The sequence below is a fragment of the Anoplopoma fimbria genome, chromosome 3 (genome assembly GCF_027596085.1).
Source record: "Anoplopoma fimbria isolate UVic2021 breed Golden Eagle Sablefish chromosome 3, Afim_UVic_2022, whole genome shotgun sequence".
Classification (NCBI taxonomy): domain Eukaryota; kingdom Metazoa; phylum Chordata; class Actinopteri; order Perciformes; family Anoplopomatidae; genus Anoplopoma; species Anoplopoma fimbria.
This window is the reverse complement of record NC_072451.1, coordinates 22,551,220-22,568,711: the sequence shown is the minus strand read 5'-3', so window position 1 is coordinate 22,568,711 and position 17,492 is coordinate 22,551,220. Positions and strand designations below refer to the sequence as shown.

General features: G+C 39.9%; 3 protein-coding genes across 6 annotated transcripts; all 3 read left to right on the top strand.

The window, feature by feature from the left end:
* The first annotated feature begins 57 nt into the window (after nucleotides 1-57).
* zgc:110269 (probable flap endonuclease 1 homolog) lies at nucleotides 58-5,258 on the top strand. Of its 4 annotated transcripts, none has more exons than XM_054596459.1 (11): nucleotides 58-333; nucleotides 1,072-1,138; nucleotides 1,656-1,758; nucleotides 2,037-2,091; nucleotides 2,218-2,279; nucleotides 2,397-2,533; nucleotides 3,272-3,332; nucleotides 3,469-3,600; nucleotides 3,699-3,844; nucleotides 3,940-3,989; nucleotides 4,363-5,258. In XM_054596459.1, exons 1-11 carry the CDS (start codon nucleotides 252-254, stop codon nucleotides 4,470-4,472), a joined length of 1,005 nt encoding a protein of 334 aa, XP_054452434.1. In that variant the 5' UTR covers nucleotides 58-251; the 3' UTR covers nucleotides 4,473-5,258. The 4 variants fall into 4 exon arrangements, with proteins under 4 accessions (XP_054452434.1, XP_054452433.1, XP_054452436.1 ...); XM_054596458.1 differs by having other exon boundaries at nucleotides 3,940-4,084; XM_054596461.1 differs by having other exon boundaries at nucleotides 3,682-3,844.
* A 263-nt stretch (nucleotides 5,259-5,521) lies between these two features.
* On the top strand, nucleotides 5,522-14,159 carry agfg1b (ArfGAP with FG repeats 1b). Its single transcript, XM_054596028.1, is given in 13 exon segments — nucleotides 5,522-5,815; nucleotides 8,136-8,223; nucleotides 8,517-8,632; nucleotides 9,272-9,410; nucleotides 9,529-9,685; nucleotides 9,872-9,949; nucleotides 9,952-9,978; nucleotides 10,393-10,528; nucleotides 10,894-10,973; nucleotides 11,096-11,188; nucleotides 11,487-11,645; nucleotides 12,163-12,257; nucleotides 12,469-14,159. Coding segments are annotated over 13 exon segments (1,392 nt in total). The 5' UTR covers nucleotides 5,522-5,648; the 3' UTR covers nucleotides 12,526-14,159.
* Nucleotides 14,160-14,601: 442 nt separating this feature from the next.
* Nucleotides 14,602-16,388, top strand: fbxo36b (F-box protein 36b). Its single transcript, XM_054596751.1, has 4 exons — nucleotides 14,602-14,697; nucleotides 14,832-14,940; nucleotides 15,600-15,772; nucleotides 15,945-16,388. The coding sequence occupies exons 1-4, from the start codon at nucleotides 14,602-14,604 to the stop codon at nucleotides 16,386-16,388; spliced, it is 822 nt and encodes a 273-aa protein (XP_054452726.1).
* Nucleotides 16,389-17,492: the final 1,104 nt, after the last annotated feature.

The following is a 17,492-nucleotide window of genomic DNA, read 5'->3' as shown; positions in this document are numbered from 1 at the left end:
CCCTGTTTCTGTACAATGCTGACCTCTACTGCTCTATTAGCTGGTGTGCAACAACACTGCGACACCAGGAATATGTTCCTGGGGTTTTAACCGGATATCATTGGAGAGAGATGTCGTTAAAGTAAATCACAAGTACATTTATATTACCAAAGATCCTCCACAAACGAAGATACATTCAGATCAAACTCCTCCTGCTTTTTCTTCTACCGGAAGTCTTCATAACAAAGAGGATCCGTGGAGCTGTCGACACAATGGGGATCACCAAGCTGGCCGATCTGATCCGCTCTGATGCTCCGGATGCTATTTCTCACAAGGACATCAGTGACTACACGGGTACACAGCTGATCCATCTATTTGTTCTACTACCACGATTTATTTATTTTTTTCATATCAAATTGCTAACAGCTAACGTTAGCACACAGTCAGCTGACTACTAGTTAGCTTCATTAGCACAACTTTACAACCATTAGACTACACAATAAAACCTCTAATGGAGTAATACTTCACTGAAACACAGTTACAATAGTAATGCTTCTTCCACCATTGCTAAAGTTTGAAAACTAATCAAAAATGTAGAAACCTGTAATAATATAATAACTGGTAACACTAACTGTTTACTACAATGTTTTACCTTTTTAAAGGAGTCTTATAAAAGGACACAAAGCCCAATGCATTACCTGTCAAGCTCTGATGATATAGTCACTGAGGCTTAAGATAAGGCTCATAATGATTTAATGTAGCTACAAACATTCAAATCTGCATTATTGCCAAAGCATTAATACTGCTGTTCAAAACATTTAATAAAGACAGAAGATCTTTTGAATACTTTTAATTTCTGCCATTTAAATGAAGTACGGTCACATTGTTTGCGTAGTTATGTAAAGGGATGAATGAATATAAATATTTTCCTCTGAAATAAAATGGAGAAAATGTGTAAGAACTGTACTTCAATATGTATTGTCAGTAATATTTGACCTCTGTGTGGACATAATAGGAATGCCATTTATGACAACATAAAAATTGTTTTATTACATGGTGCTGATGATGCTGGTGCTGTGTTACACCCCACAGGAAAAGTAATCGCACTGGACACCTCTGTTGTCGTGAACCAGTTCCGTGCTGCGACACCTTCACTAAGGTGAGCTCCTTCTGACCCATTCTGTCTTTTGGAATCTAGTGAGAAAATAGACATTTTTTTACACATGCTTCCTCTTTCTCCCACCAGCAAATCATATATATTGATTCCCCATTTCCATCCCAGTTCATTGAGTGTGAGAAACACCTTTAAATAGCAAGGCAGTACAATATGATAGCACTGCAGTAACTTAAACTCTCTTCGTCTTTTCGCTTTAAATACTCACACCACTGCTTTGGCTGTTCTTGACTTAATTTGTGCTTTTTGAATTTGCACTTTTTGGTTGTGTTGTATATCACTGCATTCTTTTTTCAAATGTTTCTAATATCTTTATCAACTAATTTCCCAAATTAGCAAAAATATTAGAAAAACCAACACAAACTACATCCATAAAGCTGAATCAAAACCTCTCCAAAACAGTCTTAGCAACAATTAAAAAGAATATGTTTAGCAATGTACTGGGATTTCTATCATTTGGCCAGTGTATTTGTGTATAATCTCCTTTATTTCTTCTCTGCAGCCCACTGACAGGTCTCTTCTTCCGCACGCTCACCTTCCTGGAACATGACATAAAGCCAGTCTTTGTGTTTGATGGGAAGCCTCCAGAGGAAAAGACAGCTGTGGTAAGTGACACCTTTGAGACTGTATCTTTGGACTCAACATGCCACTAAACACATCCTCCTGGTGTGTGTAAGACAGTCACTGCTCAGCGAGAGACTAATCTGGATGCTACCCTCGTGCTCAGAATGGCGGTAGAACTGCTCTCCTTACATGTGTTGTTTGGGGAAAATATCTAAAATGAGGAAGTGAATTCAATATGCCAGTGTGATATGATACAGGAAGCTAACACCTGTAGTGTAATACAGACCCATGCTGATCGAAGCTCCGTTTTTTCCTGCAGCTCCAGAAGCGAGCTGAGACCGCTGGTTGGAGGTCAGCCAACCTCACTGGCGCAGGTACATCAACACAAATCCAAGTTGTTAGTTATAGACTTCATAACATTCTTGAGAGATATACACTGGGAATATTTATTTGAACATCAAGTCCTCTAAAGTGAATATTGACTCTTGTGCTCCATGTAGCATCATCCCAGACCAAAGACTGTCTCCAGCTCCTGAAGCTTCTGGGTGTACCTGTCATCCAGGTAGGACATGCTGAATATATTTCTTCACATTCCTCTCACTGTCTCTGTCCTTGCTTCATTAACTTCATGCATTTTCATTTTTTATCTCCCTCTCTTTCTCCCTGTCTTGTGATTCAGGCTCCAGGGGATGCTGAAGCGCTGTGCGCCCAGCTGGTGAGAGAGGGGACTGTGGACGCTGTGGCGTCAGAGGACATGGACACACTGCCATTTGGAGCCAATATTCTCATTCGCCAGCTAAACGCCAAGAAGGACAGGTAAAAACTGTACAATTAATGTGTTACTTTAAGGATTGTACTGTAGTTGTCTTATGTTTTAATCCATTCCTTTGTCTAATTACCATTTTTGCTTATTTCATTAAATAGATATTTACTTTGTTAAAAGCCTTAGGCCTACATGTTTACTGTGGTTTGTGTATTAAAATAATTGAAAGAACACCAATCCCTTACTCTGTGTTTTTAACAGACTCAGAAGCTCATTCAGTCAGTGACTAAAGATGTCTCAGTGTTCCACTGAATGACTCAGAAAGTCTTTTGTTCTAGCAGTGGTCTTTTTTTTTTATGAACACTTTAAGATGTTTGTAGATGTAACATCTTTTCAGCTGTTGATAATGTTATCAAGCTCCTTGTGGTATTATCTATGAATTTTGTCTATTGTATGTTGTGTGTGTATGAGTTTATTCGGTGGCAAATTAATTTCCCCTTTTGGGTTTAAGATTTTTTTTAAATCTAATCTAATGGATTCATTGTGGCTTTTGAAACAAGGTGGTCTAACGTTATAAATCTCGTTATAAACTGAGTTTATGAATTTAGTAGTCAGACATCATCCTGTCAGCTTTAACTAATGTTAATGTATCAATGCCACTACGAGTGATTTCCTCATGTCACTTTATTTACAAAAATCCAATCTATGTCTTTTAGCTGAGGATGGACTGTGAGTTTTCTAAACTGATCTAATGTTGATCTATGCTCTTCATTGTCTTTTCTTCTTCACAGTGAAGTTGTTGAATATTCTTTAACCAAGCTGTTAGAGAAACTCAAAATGAATCAAGAGGAGGTGAGACTGAAACTTTCAAAGATGTCTTTGAAAGTATATAATAATAATACATATATCATAATTCATAATACCACTACACAGAAATATTACAAACAAGTCCTCCAACTTTCCCTCTTTTGCAATTTTCTCCCACCAGTTTGTTGACCTGTGCATTTTGTTGGGCTGCGACTACTGTGACAAGATAGCCGGTTTGGGTCCAAAGAGAGCTCTGGCATTGATCCAGAAGCACCATACTATTGAGAAAGTTGTTTTGGAGATCAACAGAAAGGTACCACATGGGAAACAGGTTGTCTTTGTTTTTCATTCTGCTTTCATTCTGCATCACACAAAATATCTGATAAAACACTAGTATCTGCTGCCTTCCAGACCTATCCTGTGCCACATTTCTGGAGGTACAAAGAAGCCCGTAAGATATTCTTGGATGCGCCACAAACAGAAGCTCCTGAACTCACCTGGACTGAGCCGGATGAAGAAGCCTTGGTTCGGCTCCTCTGTCACGTCAAATATGTTAAGTACGTACTTTTTGCTTAAGCCCAGCTTTTATTTCAAATGCTTCTTTGTCTCTTTTAAAGGCAGTTGTGACAAATATGTGTTGATTTGTTTTTAGGGAGGACAGAGTCCGTCATCGAATGGAGAAGTTCCGTCAGACGCGGGAAAGTAAGCGGGAGGAGAGGGAAAGGGAGAGGGCAGAAGGGCATAACAGGCAGACTTGCATAAAGGACTTCTTTAGAGTTACAAGGAAGAGGGAACAGGTGAGCTCAACATAACAATCACCTACAAACATATATCATTTAATTAGGGTATTTTAAAGCTCAGCAAATTTAATTCAGAACTTGATAAATTGAAGGAAAACTATTATGATTAAATGAACTTAAAACTATTCAAACTATCTTTGCCATGTTTGGATCAATCATGATTTCTTCTCTATCCAAGAAGTCTGTTATGACCTGAAAAAATAATCACTAGTCATTTTCAGTAGTTCAAAATGTGGTTTGTTAATGAGACTGAATAGCTGTCTTTCTTCCTCTAGCCCATGGAAGCTGCAGACCCTTTAATCAACAACAGGAAGAGACCAAAGTCAAAATAAGGCCGCCAACATCTCCCCCTTGCTGTCTGCACCATTCCACCATCCAAGTTTGAAGATTCTTTTCAACACTTTCTAAGATGTTTGCCTTTCCAGACATCTCAAACAATTAACAGACATTCCTGTGATCCAGATCTTGAATTTCTGAGGTTTCTTTTTAACATCATGCTTTATTTCTGTGCTGATGAGACGTTGAAACGTTGTGCATCCTCAACATCCATGTCAGTGACTATATTCCTTATATTTTGATTTTATCTTCCGTCACACAAATAATTGTTAATTTCAACAGTTTCAAAGGCTGCAGCTTTACATGTTGAATCATGGTTTTGTATTTGAAGAAAAGTCTGCTTTTCCAAGTGCTTTCTAGTCACCTCGTAATTTAGAAGAAGCGAAAACAGGCGTCTTGCAAGACTCTGACCTAAAGTCTTTGTCTCTGCATGGGGATCTGATCTTAGCGGCAGTGTCTGCAACAATGCAGTTTACTGAGCAGTTCTTCAGTGTATCCAGCATTTTCCTGCAAAGCTACCAAGACAAGCTGAGCAGGCGGTGGACGGCTATGAAAGAGAACAGTGTGATCACTGTTATTAAGTCCTTCCCCCACGCCAAAACTGGAGACAGGGGATGTCTCATCACTAGATATTCAATGAGCACCTGTTGTGGAAAGGGTGCCAAGGCAGGGACCAAAGACTTGAATTTTAAAACATGTACGTAAGTTAAAAAGAGATAGCGAGATGTTTAAAAACCATGTGAAGAAAAGTTTGTGTTTTGAAAATACTTACAGTACACTGTATGTTTCTCATTTTGTTTTTAAATGTAATGCTGTTGGCCATTTTTAATTTAAAATACTGTTGAAGTTGATTTGTTTGTTTGGTGTTTTTATGAAAAGTGTGAATGGGTGGTGTGTTGTTTTTATAGCACATAACATTTTTCAATATATTTCTTCTGACTTATTTCCTAACAACAAGTGTTACTTTTAATCAAAAATGACGAGGCATCATTCCTAACCAACAGATGGCGCTTGTGCCTGTAAAGCCGGTTTATTTCACACTTGTTTTTCGTGTAGAAGAAGTTTTTGTCAGTCGCCCAGCAGTCTCCCCGGCCAGAAGGTGTCTGGCCGCCGCCGCCGCACCCCGACTAGTCCGCCCTGAAGACACCCTCACTGTCCCGGGTCCCTCGACCAGACGTCCTCCTCCCCCCCCCCCAGGTGATACCAGAACCGCTATTCTTCGGCCATGGCGACGAACGCGAAGCGAAAGCAGGAGGAGACTCATCTCAAGATGCTCCGGGAGATGACGAGCCTGCCCGCGAATAGGAAATGCTTCGACTGCGACCAGCGCGGCCCGACCTATGTCAACATGACAGTGGGCTCCTTCGTCTGCACCACCTGCTCCGGGATCTTGTGAGTTTCTCTTCAGCCTAAATGATCATCTTTACTGATAACAGTGGTCACCACAGGCTGGGGACAGGACGTGGCGGCCGGTCGTGGGTTTGTCCGGGTCCACAGCTGCCTGGTCGGTTCCGTTAGCTTGTTAGCTAGCGTCGGAGCCGGGACAGGTAACCACGGCTCTGGGTCGGGTCGCGTAAACTACGGCTCTGGGTCGGGTTACTCCAGTGTGGTTACACATTAGGTTCCTTTAGTCAGGCAGTGAGGGATGGTTTCAGTGACGTGTTGTCACACCTCTAGATAAGCCTCACACATCCACAGGACCACCAGCAGCAGGGTGTGTCCCTCAACGTGGGAGGCTGAGAGAAGGAGTAGAGCAGTGGGTCGTTGTTGGCTGCTGACTGGTGAAAACTGCTTTGTGTTGACATCATAACCGAGATTTAGGCAATGAACCCCATTAACTTAACCCCATTGCCTTTTTAGTTACTGCAAAGGCAAACACGTCTGCTTATTTTGCTCTTACTGTGTTGGGTTTTTGCTTTAAGATAAAGTGTTGCAGTGCATTGTGCAGTATTTACCCTTTAATTGTGAGCTAGTTGTGTATTATGAAATAGTTGGCTAACTATGTAGAAATGACACTGATAAGACGATGCAGTGCGTGCTATTCTTTCCAGTTGAAAGAGTCTTTGTCCATATCCATTATTAAACTGTACAATAAAAGGAGAGTATCATGCCACTAAGGAAAAGTGAAATTGGTTAAATGACTATAACTTTTCAATGCATGGACAGTGCTGGTATCAGTTTTTAAAATTCAATACTTTTAGAAATACTTGACCAAATTGGACCTTTTTATGTTTTATTTTGCTTAATGAAATTGCAGTGGATTGATTGGAACAATCATTTGTACTATCCTTAGTTAGTCACAAACAGTGACTAACTAAGGATAGTACAAATGTAAACATAACATAATGACTTACACAAGTGTTCACTCTGTTGAAATCAGCTTCAGTTGAGGCACCTTTGGCAACAGTTTCAGCCTTGAGTCTATGTTGATGGGCCTGTATCAGCTTTGCACCTTTGGACACTGCAGTTTTCCTCCGTTCTTCTTCGCCAAACTTAATGCTCTGTCAAGTTGCCGTTAATAGCAATTTTAAAATCCTGCCATAAATTCTGGTTTGGATGGAGATCCAGACGCTGACTATGCCACACCGGCACATTAACATATTTGGTTTTCAGCCATTCCTGTTATAGATTGCTTCAGGTTTTCCTCCAGTCTGTGTCTTTTAATATCAGACTGAATTTTATCCTCAACCCCAACAAACCTTATAGGGCCTTCCAGCAGCATCCCCAGAGCATGATGCCGCCATCAGAGGCCTTCATGGTGCTGATGGTTGGATGTGTATTGGTGTCATCAGACCATAGAACCCACATCACATATGGCAAACACTAACCAAGGTGTGTAGTTATTGTTTCAACAGAGGTTTTATCTGCCAATCTGCCATAAAACTGGTGAAGCAACAGTTGTTGACTCCCGCGTGTCTCCCACCTTTGGAATAAAGCTCATCTGGACCCTCACATGTTGAGAACTGCACAGCGCAAGGCAAATTTAGAGCCATTTATTAAATATATTTTATGATTTACTTTACTAAACTGTAAAATCTTGTGACGGACTTGTTTAATGTCCTTTGTCTTCATGGTTTAGTTTTTGTGAGAAAACCGACCACGTAGCCGTTGTACCTTCCAGCTCCTTCAAATGTATTTAACATTATGTCTCTCTTTACACCTTGATTGACATGATTTTAATTAGGCTCATTATGTGATCTCCTAAAACAGGTTGTAATTTAATTCACTGTGATGCAATGTTTTTTAACAATGAAACTTGAATAAGTGTATTTGGGTTTATAGCTTTACTGAAACTAACACTAGAACTATGTATAGATGTGATTTGATCACTAATAACAATGAGCACAGTATCGGGCATTTGCAATTAGTTCTTGATCATTTCTAGTTCAATTTACAGTCAAGAATTAATGTGTGCCTTTTATGTTGATGTTGGGGAATTCATATTTACATGATATGGTCTTTAAAAATGTTTATCTAGCAGTAAATACCTACCTCTGATATTTAGTTGGTTTTCGTTTTAGAAATGTCTGTCAAATGTTTATTATAGCAGTCATTTTTCTAAGTACCAAACATACAGGACTCATACAAGAAAACAATACATCTGTGGTTAGGGTTGTTGTTTGCTCATCTCATGTCACATGAACAGCATCGGGGTTGCATCCTGCTCCTCTTGTTCTTAAGCTAACATATACCTCCTCCACCCACAGGCGAGGACTGAACCCCCGCACAGAGTGAAGTCAATCTCTATGACCACATTCACACATCAGGAAATTGAGTTTCTACAGAAACACAGTAATGAGGTATAATGCACAGTGCACACTTTATAACAAAGGAATCCGCACCATATTTCACATTGTTAAGTTATATATTTAAAGTCATTCTGGCTTTGATTCACAAGCATCTTGGCATTTTTCTGAACCCTGCATAGTCAACTTTATTGGCATTCCTCTCTCCCCACTTTTTTCCTCCCCTTTCTCGTCATCCCCTCCCCCTTCCCTTTACTTTCTCTCACCTCTCTCCCGGCTCTGCCACCACCCCCACCCCAATCCTCTCCTTACCTCCCTCTCTCCTCATTCCTCTGCCCCCCCTGTAGGTCTGTAAACACATCTGGTTGGGCCTCTATGACGACAGGACATTAGTTGTTCCAGATTTCCGAGAACCACAGAAAGTTAAAGAGTTCCTTCAAGAAAAATATGAAAAGAAAAGATGGTAAAATCAACTTATTGATTTTTTTTTTTGTTTGTTTGACATTTTTCGTTTTGAGTATAATCTGTTAAAGAATCACAAACCAATATTCATGACCAAGTTATTTCAGTTCTTCATCCTTTCTCCATTGTATAAATGGCTATGTGGTTAAATTGAGTAATACTTTATACCTATGTGCATACAGCCTTAATAAATGTAGCTGGGAGCTAGTAGTAAATGCTAGAGCGACTGCTAAAAAGTCAATGTCATGAGTTCTGCAGGTCGTTCAGTATAACTGGCAGTATTAGCTGTGATGCAAACAAAAAGAGTATTGGGAGTAAAGTGCTTCCTCTGTCAGAAAACATTTAGTTTAACCGTATGTTTCAGTTTGATAGCATGCTATTCATTGTCTAGGACCTTCTATTTCTAAATGTCACTTTCCTCTTTTACTGCAGTGTTGGTGGTACACAACACATTTTCTTTATGAAGGAAGGTCCCATTTGATTTATATATTTACCTTTTTTCCCCCAATCAGTTCAATCAAATGATTACCTACCTATTTGTTGTACTCATATAGTGCCCAGTTATAAAAGCTGTTTCTGTGATTTTGTTTGTTTTTAAATATCTCTACATCCGTGGTGGTGTTATTTCATGGATGCCTAGGTATGTCCCTCCAGACCAGGCAAGAGCAGTAGCAAGTGTCCAGGCCTCGGTGTCTGGCTCCTCAGCCAGCAGCACTGGTAGCACCCCAGAAGTCCAACCCCTCAAGACCCTGCAGCTCAACAAGACCCCACTGCGCCAGGTAACAGAGATGTACCCTGAGGCTATATTTGTCCATTAGATATACATCTATTATGTTTTATGGGATTTTTGTTGGAGAAAAGTTTTAACTCTCAATCTTTATTTCGGACACTGCCCAGTCACCGGGGATAGGTCGTTCTCAGGCTCATAGCGCTGCTCTGGAGAAGAAGTTTGACTTGCTCTCAGACCTGGGAGGAGACATCTTTGCTGCTCCATCCACTCAAACTTCCAGCTCCACCAACTTTGCCAACTTTGCACATTTTCCAAGCCAGTCAGGTAAGATAGTGTTCTCTCAAAAGTCCTATAAAGTCCAACATTTTATTCAGAAACTCAATACAGATTAATACAGATATTTATCACTGTTTAGTCTTTGGTTTGTCATCATCCCATGCATTGCCCTGCCATTGTTTTTTATTTCCACATTCATTGTATGTGTTCATTTTTCCTTGTGTATGGCTGCAGCACCTCAGGGTAATTCAGATACCAACTTTGCCAACTTTGAGGCATTTGGAAACACTGCCATTCCACCCCACCTGAGCACGTCCCCCCCTCACAGTCCTTTTCATCAGGTACCCCCCCTCCCCTCCATTATCTTTCCTCCACCGTAACCACACACACTCACCCTCATCTCAGTATATATTGTTTGATTTGTTAATTACTGTGTCCACTGGTCAAGCCTTTTCTGTATTCAACAGTCGGCTATTGATGCTTAGAACATGTGCTGGTCATCACTACTGTTGAAACTTGAAGGAAGCACATTTCTCTAGGATAAGTTTTTTGTTTTTTTAAACAAATTCTCAGTTCTTATACATGCTAAGTTGTTAGTGATGTTGGGCACACACTAGTACATCTTTTCAATTGCTCACGCTTTTCCCTGAATCATTTAGTTAATTATTTGTCTCAGTGTGTGTGTTTGTGTAGGAGCGTGCATGTGACACTTGAATCTTTGAGTCTTTTTAATTTTCTCCAAATGTTGTTGAAAGGGGGAGGTGTGCCAATCCCATCAATGTCTAGTGCCGTCCCTGCCCAGTCCAACCATAGAGAGGATCGCTATGCTGCTCTGGCTGAGTTGGACATCGAGCTCAGCTCCTCTGTTACCACAGGCAGCAATGTGCCAGGGTGAGAGACGGGCAGACAAACAAACACACAAACACACACAGTAATATTGTACTAGCACGGCTGATACATTTCCAATGGAAACCGTTAATTTCCTACAACGTGCACCTTGAAAGCCTGGAAAATTCAGTTTGAATAAATCCATGATTTTTAATTAATTCACCGTGTAGCTGTGTTGTTGAATAATGTACCTCACATGGTGAACGGATGTAGTTGATCACGTGTACACCAGGAGAATGCGTCTGTAGTTACTCTTGCAAAATGTTTACAATATCAGTGAATCAGTTTTAAAGGTTAATTTCTGCCTGTCATGGGTGATGCAAGTGTTAAACGGACGTAAAAACATTTATTCTTCTATTTCTTGACAGGAACTTATTTGGACCAGTGCTAGGTTCATCGCCAGCCCAGAATCCACCTGTGTTACCCAGCATGCAGCCTGGCTTTGGAGGTGGTTATAGTTGTTACTACTACAGTGGTGCATACAGAATGAAAATGTATTTTCAGAGATTTGTACATTTTTATACATAGCTTGAAGACTCATTTAGTAAATTCCTCCTGCATTTCATCTAGCCGTCCCATCCACAAATCCCTTTGTTGCTGCAGCTGTTGCCCCGGAGATGGCCACCAACCCTTTCCAGGCAAATGGCAGAGCTCCAGCTGCAGGTGTGTGTGCATTTAAAGTTGAGTGTATTTAATTAGGCACATTTTTAATTTAGACATTTATGTTACTGTGATGTAACCCAGTTACATTGCCAAGTAGCCTTGTGGTTTGCCAAAGAATCTAGAATTTACTCCCCCTTGTGTGTGTGTGTGTGTGTGTGTGTGTGTGTGTGTGTGTGTGTGTGTGTGTGTGTGTGTGTGTGTGTGTGTGTGTGTGTGTGTGTGTGTGTGTGTGTGTGTGTGGTGGGTGTGTGTGTGTGTGTGTGCATTTGTGTACACACATACTGCGTGTGTCTCATAGCCTCGTTTGGCACTGGCTCTATGAGCATGCCCGCCGGCTTTGGGAATGCGTCTTCCTACTGCCTCCCGACCAGTTTCAGCGGAAACTTCCAGCAGCAATTCCCTGGCCAGCCTCCCATCCCTTACTCTCAACCTGGGGCCTACCACCCTCAGTCCAATGGTTAGTGGCCTCCCACATGCCTTTGTTCTCTTGTCTTGCCTGTGCAGTACCTGTCAGTGATGTAGACCACATGCAGCATCATGAATTTTATGTTATTTCAATCTACATGATGGTCCATCTGCATTGGAAATTGTGTTGCTGTTGCCAATTCAAAGTAGGACTTGTCAGTGGCAGCTACTGCACAGTGATAAAAAGGTTGCATTTAGGGTACAAAGCTTTAGGGTTCTACTCTGTACAGAGCTGTGGACAAGAACCGCAATCAACAAATCTGACAAAAGGCTCTATTTACACCTGAATGCAATCTGATACGCTAGGCTTAGCTCTCTTTTTTTTCCTCTTACAGTTTTAGTCCCTTAGAGCTTTTAAAAATGAACTCTCATAATTAAGTTATCTTTACTGCCTGCCCTTTATAGCCTGTTTATACAACGGTTGCAATAAAATATTATCATTACACATTGCTTAACTGCTGGAGAGAGCACACTCAACCTGTAAATCCCTTTCTGTGAATCACCCTTAGGCCCTGCATTCCCAGTCTACGGTCAGAACAAGCCGTCCATGACGCCCTTTGGGCAGCCCATGGGTGGCCCTGGCATGTCCAATAACCCATTCATGGTGAGCATGCATTGCCTTTTGTTTCCCCTGCTTTTCGGGTTAAAGAAGGAAATAAAGGATGTACTGTGTGGGGCTTTATCAGTCTAAGAAAACAACTGTACTGATGATTTCACTGAAAACATTGCTATTTATAAAATTTATTTTGAAATGATAATTTTATTTACAATGTTTTCAGTTTGTGTGTTGAATCTCATCCCCTCTCTTATTTCAGGCTGGAGCCCCAGCCGGGTCATTCCCTTCAGGGGGTTCAACCAACCCTTTCCTGTAGCACAACTCCCAGTCTTTGTCACCAGAGGGCAGCATGCAGCACATATTCAACGCATACATTCTGTCATGCAGTTAGTGGCAGTGCATTGTTTTTTAAGAAAAACTTACATTTTTGTTTTTTTCACACAAAAAAGTTTACAACACTATGAAGGAGAACAAAGGACTATGTTGAAGACTAAGGGACTGTTATGGGGAAAATGTACTGTTTGGACTATATACAATACATTTTATGCTTTTATGTTATTTGTTTATGACTGTAGGCTCTGTGCATATCATTATTTGTAATCACAATTAAGTACATGTTATGTATAACAAAGACTGAGTGAACAAAGGTGAGTATACACACACCTTGTGGAAAAAAACCAACTACAAACTATCCAAGTAGGTACGGGCGTAGACTTTGAGAATATTCTCTGGTTGCAATCAAATCCATGATCTCTGGTTAGAACAACCATGATGATGCAGGTATTTCATTTTCAAAAGGGATTTATTTTGGTTATTTTAGCATAATTGTGCTTTTGCTGGAACTAATGTGCAAAAATGTCCTTTATTAACCTACAAGTTGCCTATAACCCAAAACAACCCAACCCGTGTATGGTTAAATTAGAGTAATATCCCAAGCAGTATGTTGGGATACAGCATTGATCCTGGACTATTAGACATCCTTTTATTATTATTATTATTATTATTGCCAATATCTGTGAAATTGTGGAAAAAAGGGTTGGGGCTTTTTTTATTTGAAACTAGGGCTAGCTCCTTGAATATGTAGCCAGCATAGATTTCTGATTTGTTTAGCCCACCACCTAAAGAGACAAGCATGTCTACCAGAGCACAAATGGAGGAAAGAGGCAGGAAGCGCAGGATTTAGGATGAGTATTTCTATGTCCTGTTACCCCTCCTAATCTATAAATATTGTTAAATATACTTTAAGTGACCTCTATTCTGCTTTTATATTTACACTATGTTTTAAGGAATATGGTAAAGACAAAAGGAAAGACTGTTAGGAAAGCTTTAGGGTTGAAGGTGTGACCTAAATTGGTTTGCGTCAAAATAAGTGAAGTACTTATTCTCATGGTTGTGGGGGACTTGTCCTCTTGACATGTTATGAAAGTTTTACCAGATCCTGCCTAGACAAATAAATGTACAACATTTTAAACAAAGGATTTATGCAGGTTAACCACCGCTTCACCTGACTTGATCTTAACTAAGGTGTTGGAAGTATCAGAATTCAAGCTTATAAAATAGATATCTGCACACTTAGATCTATGCAGAGTACACTTTAAAGAGTATAAAGGGTCTCTTCAAACTAAAAATGTATCCAATGTTAATTATGTTGTATTCACTACACTCCCTTGACATCTGTCTTCCTATTTGCTTTTTTATTAACAAGCTTATGGATTGAAAAAAAATGAAATTCGGATCTTCTTTCAGTTTGCTTTAAATTAAGGCAAGGAAAAAGAACAGATTCATTTAGGGATTGTTACATTACAGGAGCAGCCTGGTACTGAACCAGTGTCTTATTTGTGCCACCAATGACTAACAATGAATTTGACAATGTGTTTCTTGTCTTTACAAGAATAGGTAAGTAAATGTGTACATATATAAATATATGTATAAATAAATTAAAAGATTTTTAACTACAATCTTGACTTTGTGTTTCAATGCCCTTTTTGATAATTCAACCAGAGAGGATATTAAATGCACTTTGTTGCCAGTTTATTAGAAGATAAGATAAGATAAGATAAGATAAGATAATCCTTTATTAGTCCTGCAGCGGGGAAAGTTGCAGACTTACAACAGCAGAGAGTAAAGTGCACACAAGAGACATAATAGAAGAAGACAAGCTAAAAAATGAAAAATAAAATAATTATAAATTATTAAAAAAATATTATTATTATAAATAAGCAATAAAAAAAACAGTAGAAAAAACAACTAAACTGATAAGTGTTACAAATATTGTGTCCATTTAACGTCTGTCACTGACGTCATAAACCTGTCGTAAAGGTGCGGTTTTACTGCAACGTCTGCTCCGAACGCAGGAGCGCCGTTGCCATGACAACAACGACACACTTTTGACATGGCGTCCTTTCTAACAGACCCGTTGTTTGAATCGTCCGCACGGGGTCCTCCACCCAATAAGAACTTTTATCATTTCGCTGTCACCAAGTCAAATGTAAGTGTTGATCCTGTCATTCGTTACTGTGGGTAGAAACTAAAAGTGTTTATGTCTAATGAGCAGGTCATTGATGTGAATACACGTCGTCCCTGCCCTTGTGACGTCACTTGGTCCTCTGAACGCTCTTCCAGGTGATCTGGAGATGGTGGAAGATATCTCCTCGAGCTGTGGACAGGTACTCCAAGCCCGGGGAGCTGAAGGAGCCTCACCAGGACTTCTTGGATGACACTACGCTGCAGAGTAAGGACTTCATATTCAGAACACATCACAAGAGTTGTAGCACTGTATTTATTACTCCTTACCTGGAGGGTAACAGGTGTAAGTGAAGGCTGAATTCCATTTAGCTGCTTCAGTTTCAGGGTCCTGGTAATGTGCACGCTGATGGCTCTCTGTCAAACTTTCATGGTTTGGAAAAGGGAATATCAGTGAGTTTTGCTTCTAATTTATCACATGTGGTATGCGAGTCACGAACAGTTGAGTAAACCTTATTACAATGCAGATATTTTGACTTTTCATATTAATATGATATGAAAATGTTGTGTTTGTGTGGCTCCTCATGAATATATGGCAAGTGTAATTAAAACAGAAACCACTCACTGTTATTGAGTCCACTCTAAAATATTAGCTGGCTCCTACATACTGGCTTTGTGCCAGTAATATTCACAGGTTTTAGTCTGTTTTTATCAGTTGCTTACATACTTTGGCTTTTACAAGCCCTGGTCACATATAGCATATTTTTTAGCATGCTCTGTCAACAGTAGACCTGTACAGAAATGAATTACATAGTGCTTCAGATATTTATCACTTTATATTCAGATTGTGTCTTGTGAATATTGTATGTTAGGACAAATGGAATGCATGAATATGGATGACAGGTAAATTAATGAGCTTCTTCCCAGGTGAGGTCAGTATGGTTTTCGGTCAACGGATCTTGCAGTTCACCAAGGCTTTGTGCCAAGGCCATTATGATTACCTGGAGCACCTGTCTGACACCTTGCTTCTGCGGATAATATATAATCTAGAACTAGAGGATGTGGGTCAGCTTGGACGAACGTCGCACAGGTTCAGAAAGGTGAGTTCCAGGGAGATGCTTAAAAAAAAAAGTATCCTGAGATAAGAAACATTAACTCTGTTATTTAAGATTGTATTATTGTTCTGATAAATTGTAAATTATATCAATGCAATAAAAATCAACTATTATGTTAACTGTTGTATTACTTATACTAATCCCTTCTGCTCCTCAGCTATGTGGGTCGGAGGAGTTTTGGGAGCAGGCAGTGCAGCGGCGCTGCAACACAGTGTCGGCTGAGGTTGCATCACTAGCGCTTGATGTGGGTTGGCGCAGCATCTTCTTCACCAGTAAGCTACAGCTGCAGAAGTTGATCAGCCGCAGGAGGCTAAAGGCTGAGAAACATCAAGAAGGACAGGTCTCTGACCCAGATACAAAGGCAGAGGAATCTCCTGATGAAAGCTCAGGGACGGACCAGACATCCGGTTCTGAGGAGGAAACTCACCTTGGCATTATACCAGATCTTTGCCTTGGCACTGATCCTGGTACTCTCTTTGACACCAGCTCCTGCTGTGATAATGGTCCTAACCCTGAATCAGAAGCTGGCTCTGATTCTAATGTGCCTGTGCCGTGCCAACAGTTTGAGGACATAAAGATCTGTGTGGTGGATACGCAGTAGTAGAGGAGACTGCCGTGCAGAGCCAGACAAGAGCATGAGTTCATTATTTTGTCAAATGTTGCGGGAGCCCTGTGTTTCAGGCTTTCTGTTAGATTGATAAGCCATTTATACTCATACCTCATCCTAAAAGAGTTGGGTATTGATTTTTTGAAAAATATGATCTTTTTTTGGTCAAATGTAAAAAAACAGTATGTTTGATATGGTTATTGAGCTGTCAGTCCTTTACATGATATTTGTGGACTTTTTCATTAGTATATCCATTGTGCCATGACCTTTGTGACTTGGAATGATTGTTAATAGTTAACAATAATTAATTGTTTGTTGTATATACAAGTTGTTGTATACAATATTGTACGATGTAATATTTAATATACAATATGCAATTCTGCTGGCTGCAGCTTGTCATTAATGAGCTAGTTCTCAGGAAAACCTCAGTAACTGCCACTTTACGATTAGACTCAACTTTACTTGAGAGGACATAAACATTCTCATTTATTTATGTTATAATGCGCTTAAATTGGGTGACTAAATACCGGATCATTGTATATAGCAGACTTCTCAAATAACATGATCCTGATTCAAAGCTATTCAGGAACAGTTTTTTATTGATAAGGAGTCAAATCCTTACTTGTTCCTCATTTCTTAGCAACTATTCAAGATTGTGTTTTGGTTATTAGTAAGTTTGAAATTTAACTTTTTTATACTATCTATTTTTAAAAAGGTCAAATGATCAGTAACAGTTACATCATGATCTGGATTCTGAGAGGACACAGATACTGTGTGAGTTTGATAGGATTAAAAGTAAAGCGCACACAAAAAAAAACACAGTCCACTAGGGGGCACAAGCTGCCAGTGCTAATGGTCCATCCTGTGCTCAGATCATATTGACATCATCACTGTCTGCCACCTGTGCTACTGGCCTTCACTGTATCTACTTAAAGGGACATTTCACCAATACTTCTGATTCTATGCACTCTGCTGGTGACTGCTTTCAGCTCAGCATTGTGTCCAGAGTGCATGTCTGGAGATTATTAAAGTACTTTGTTTACCTCTGAAAAATATTTCCAGCTAGGGTGCAGTTCACTGCCCTTTTTAAAAATAGCT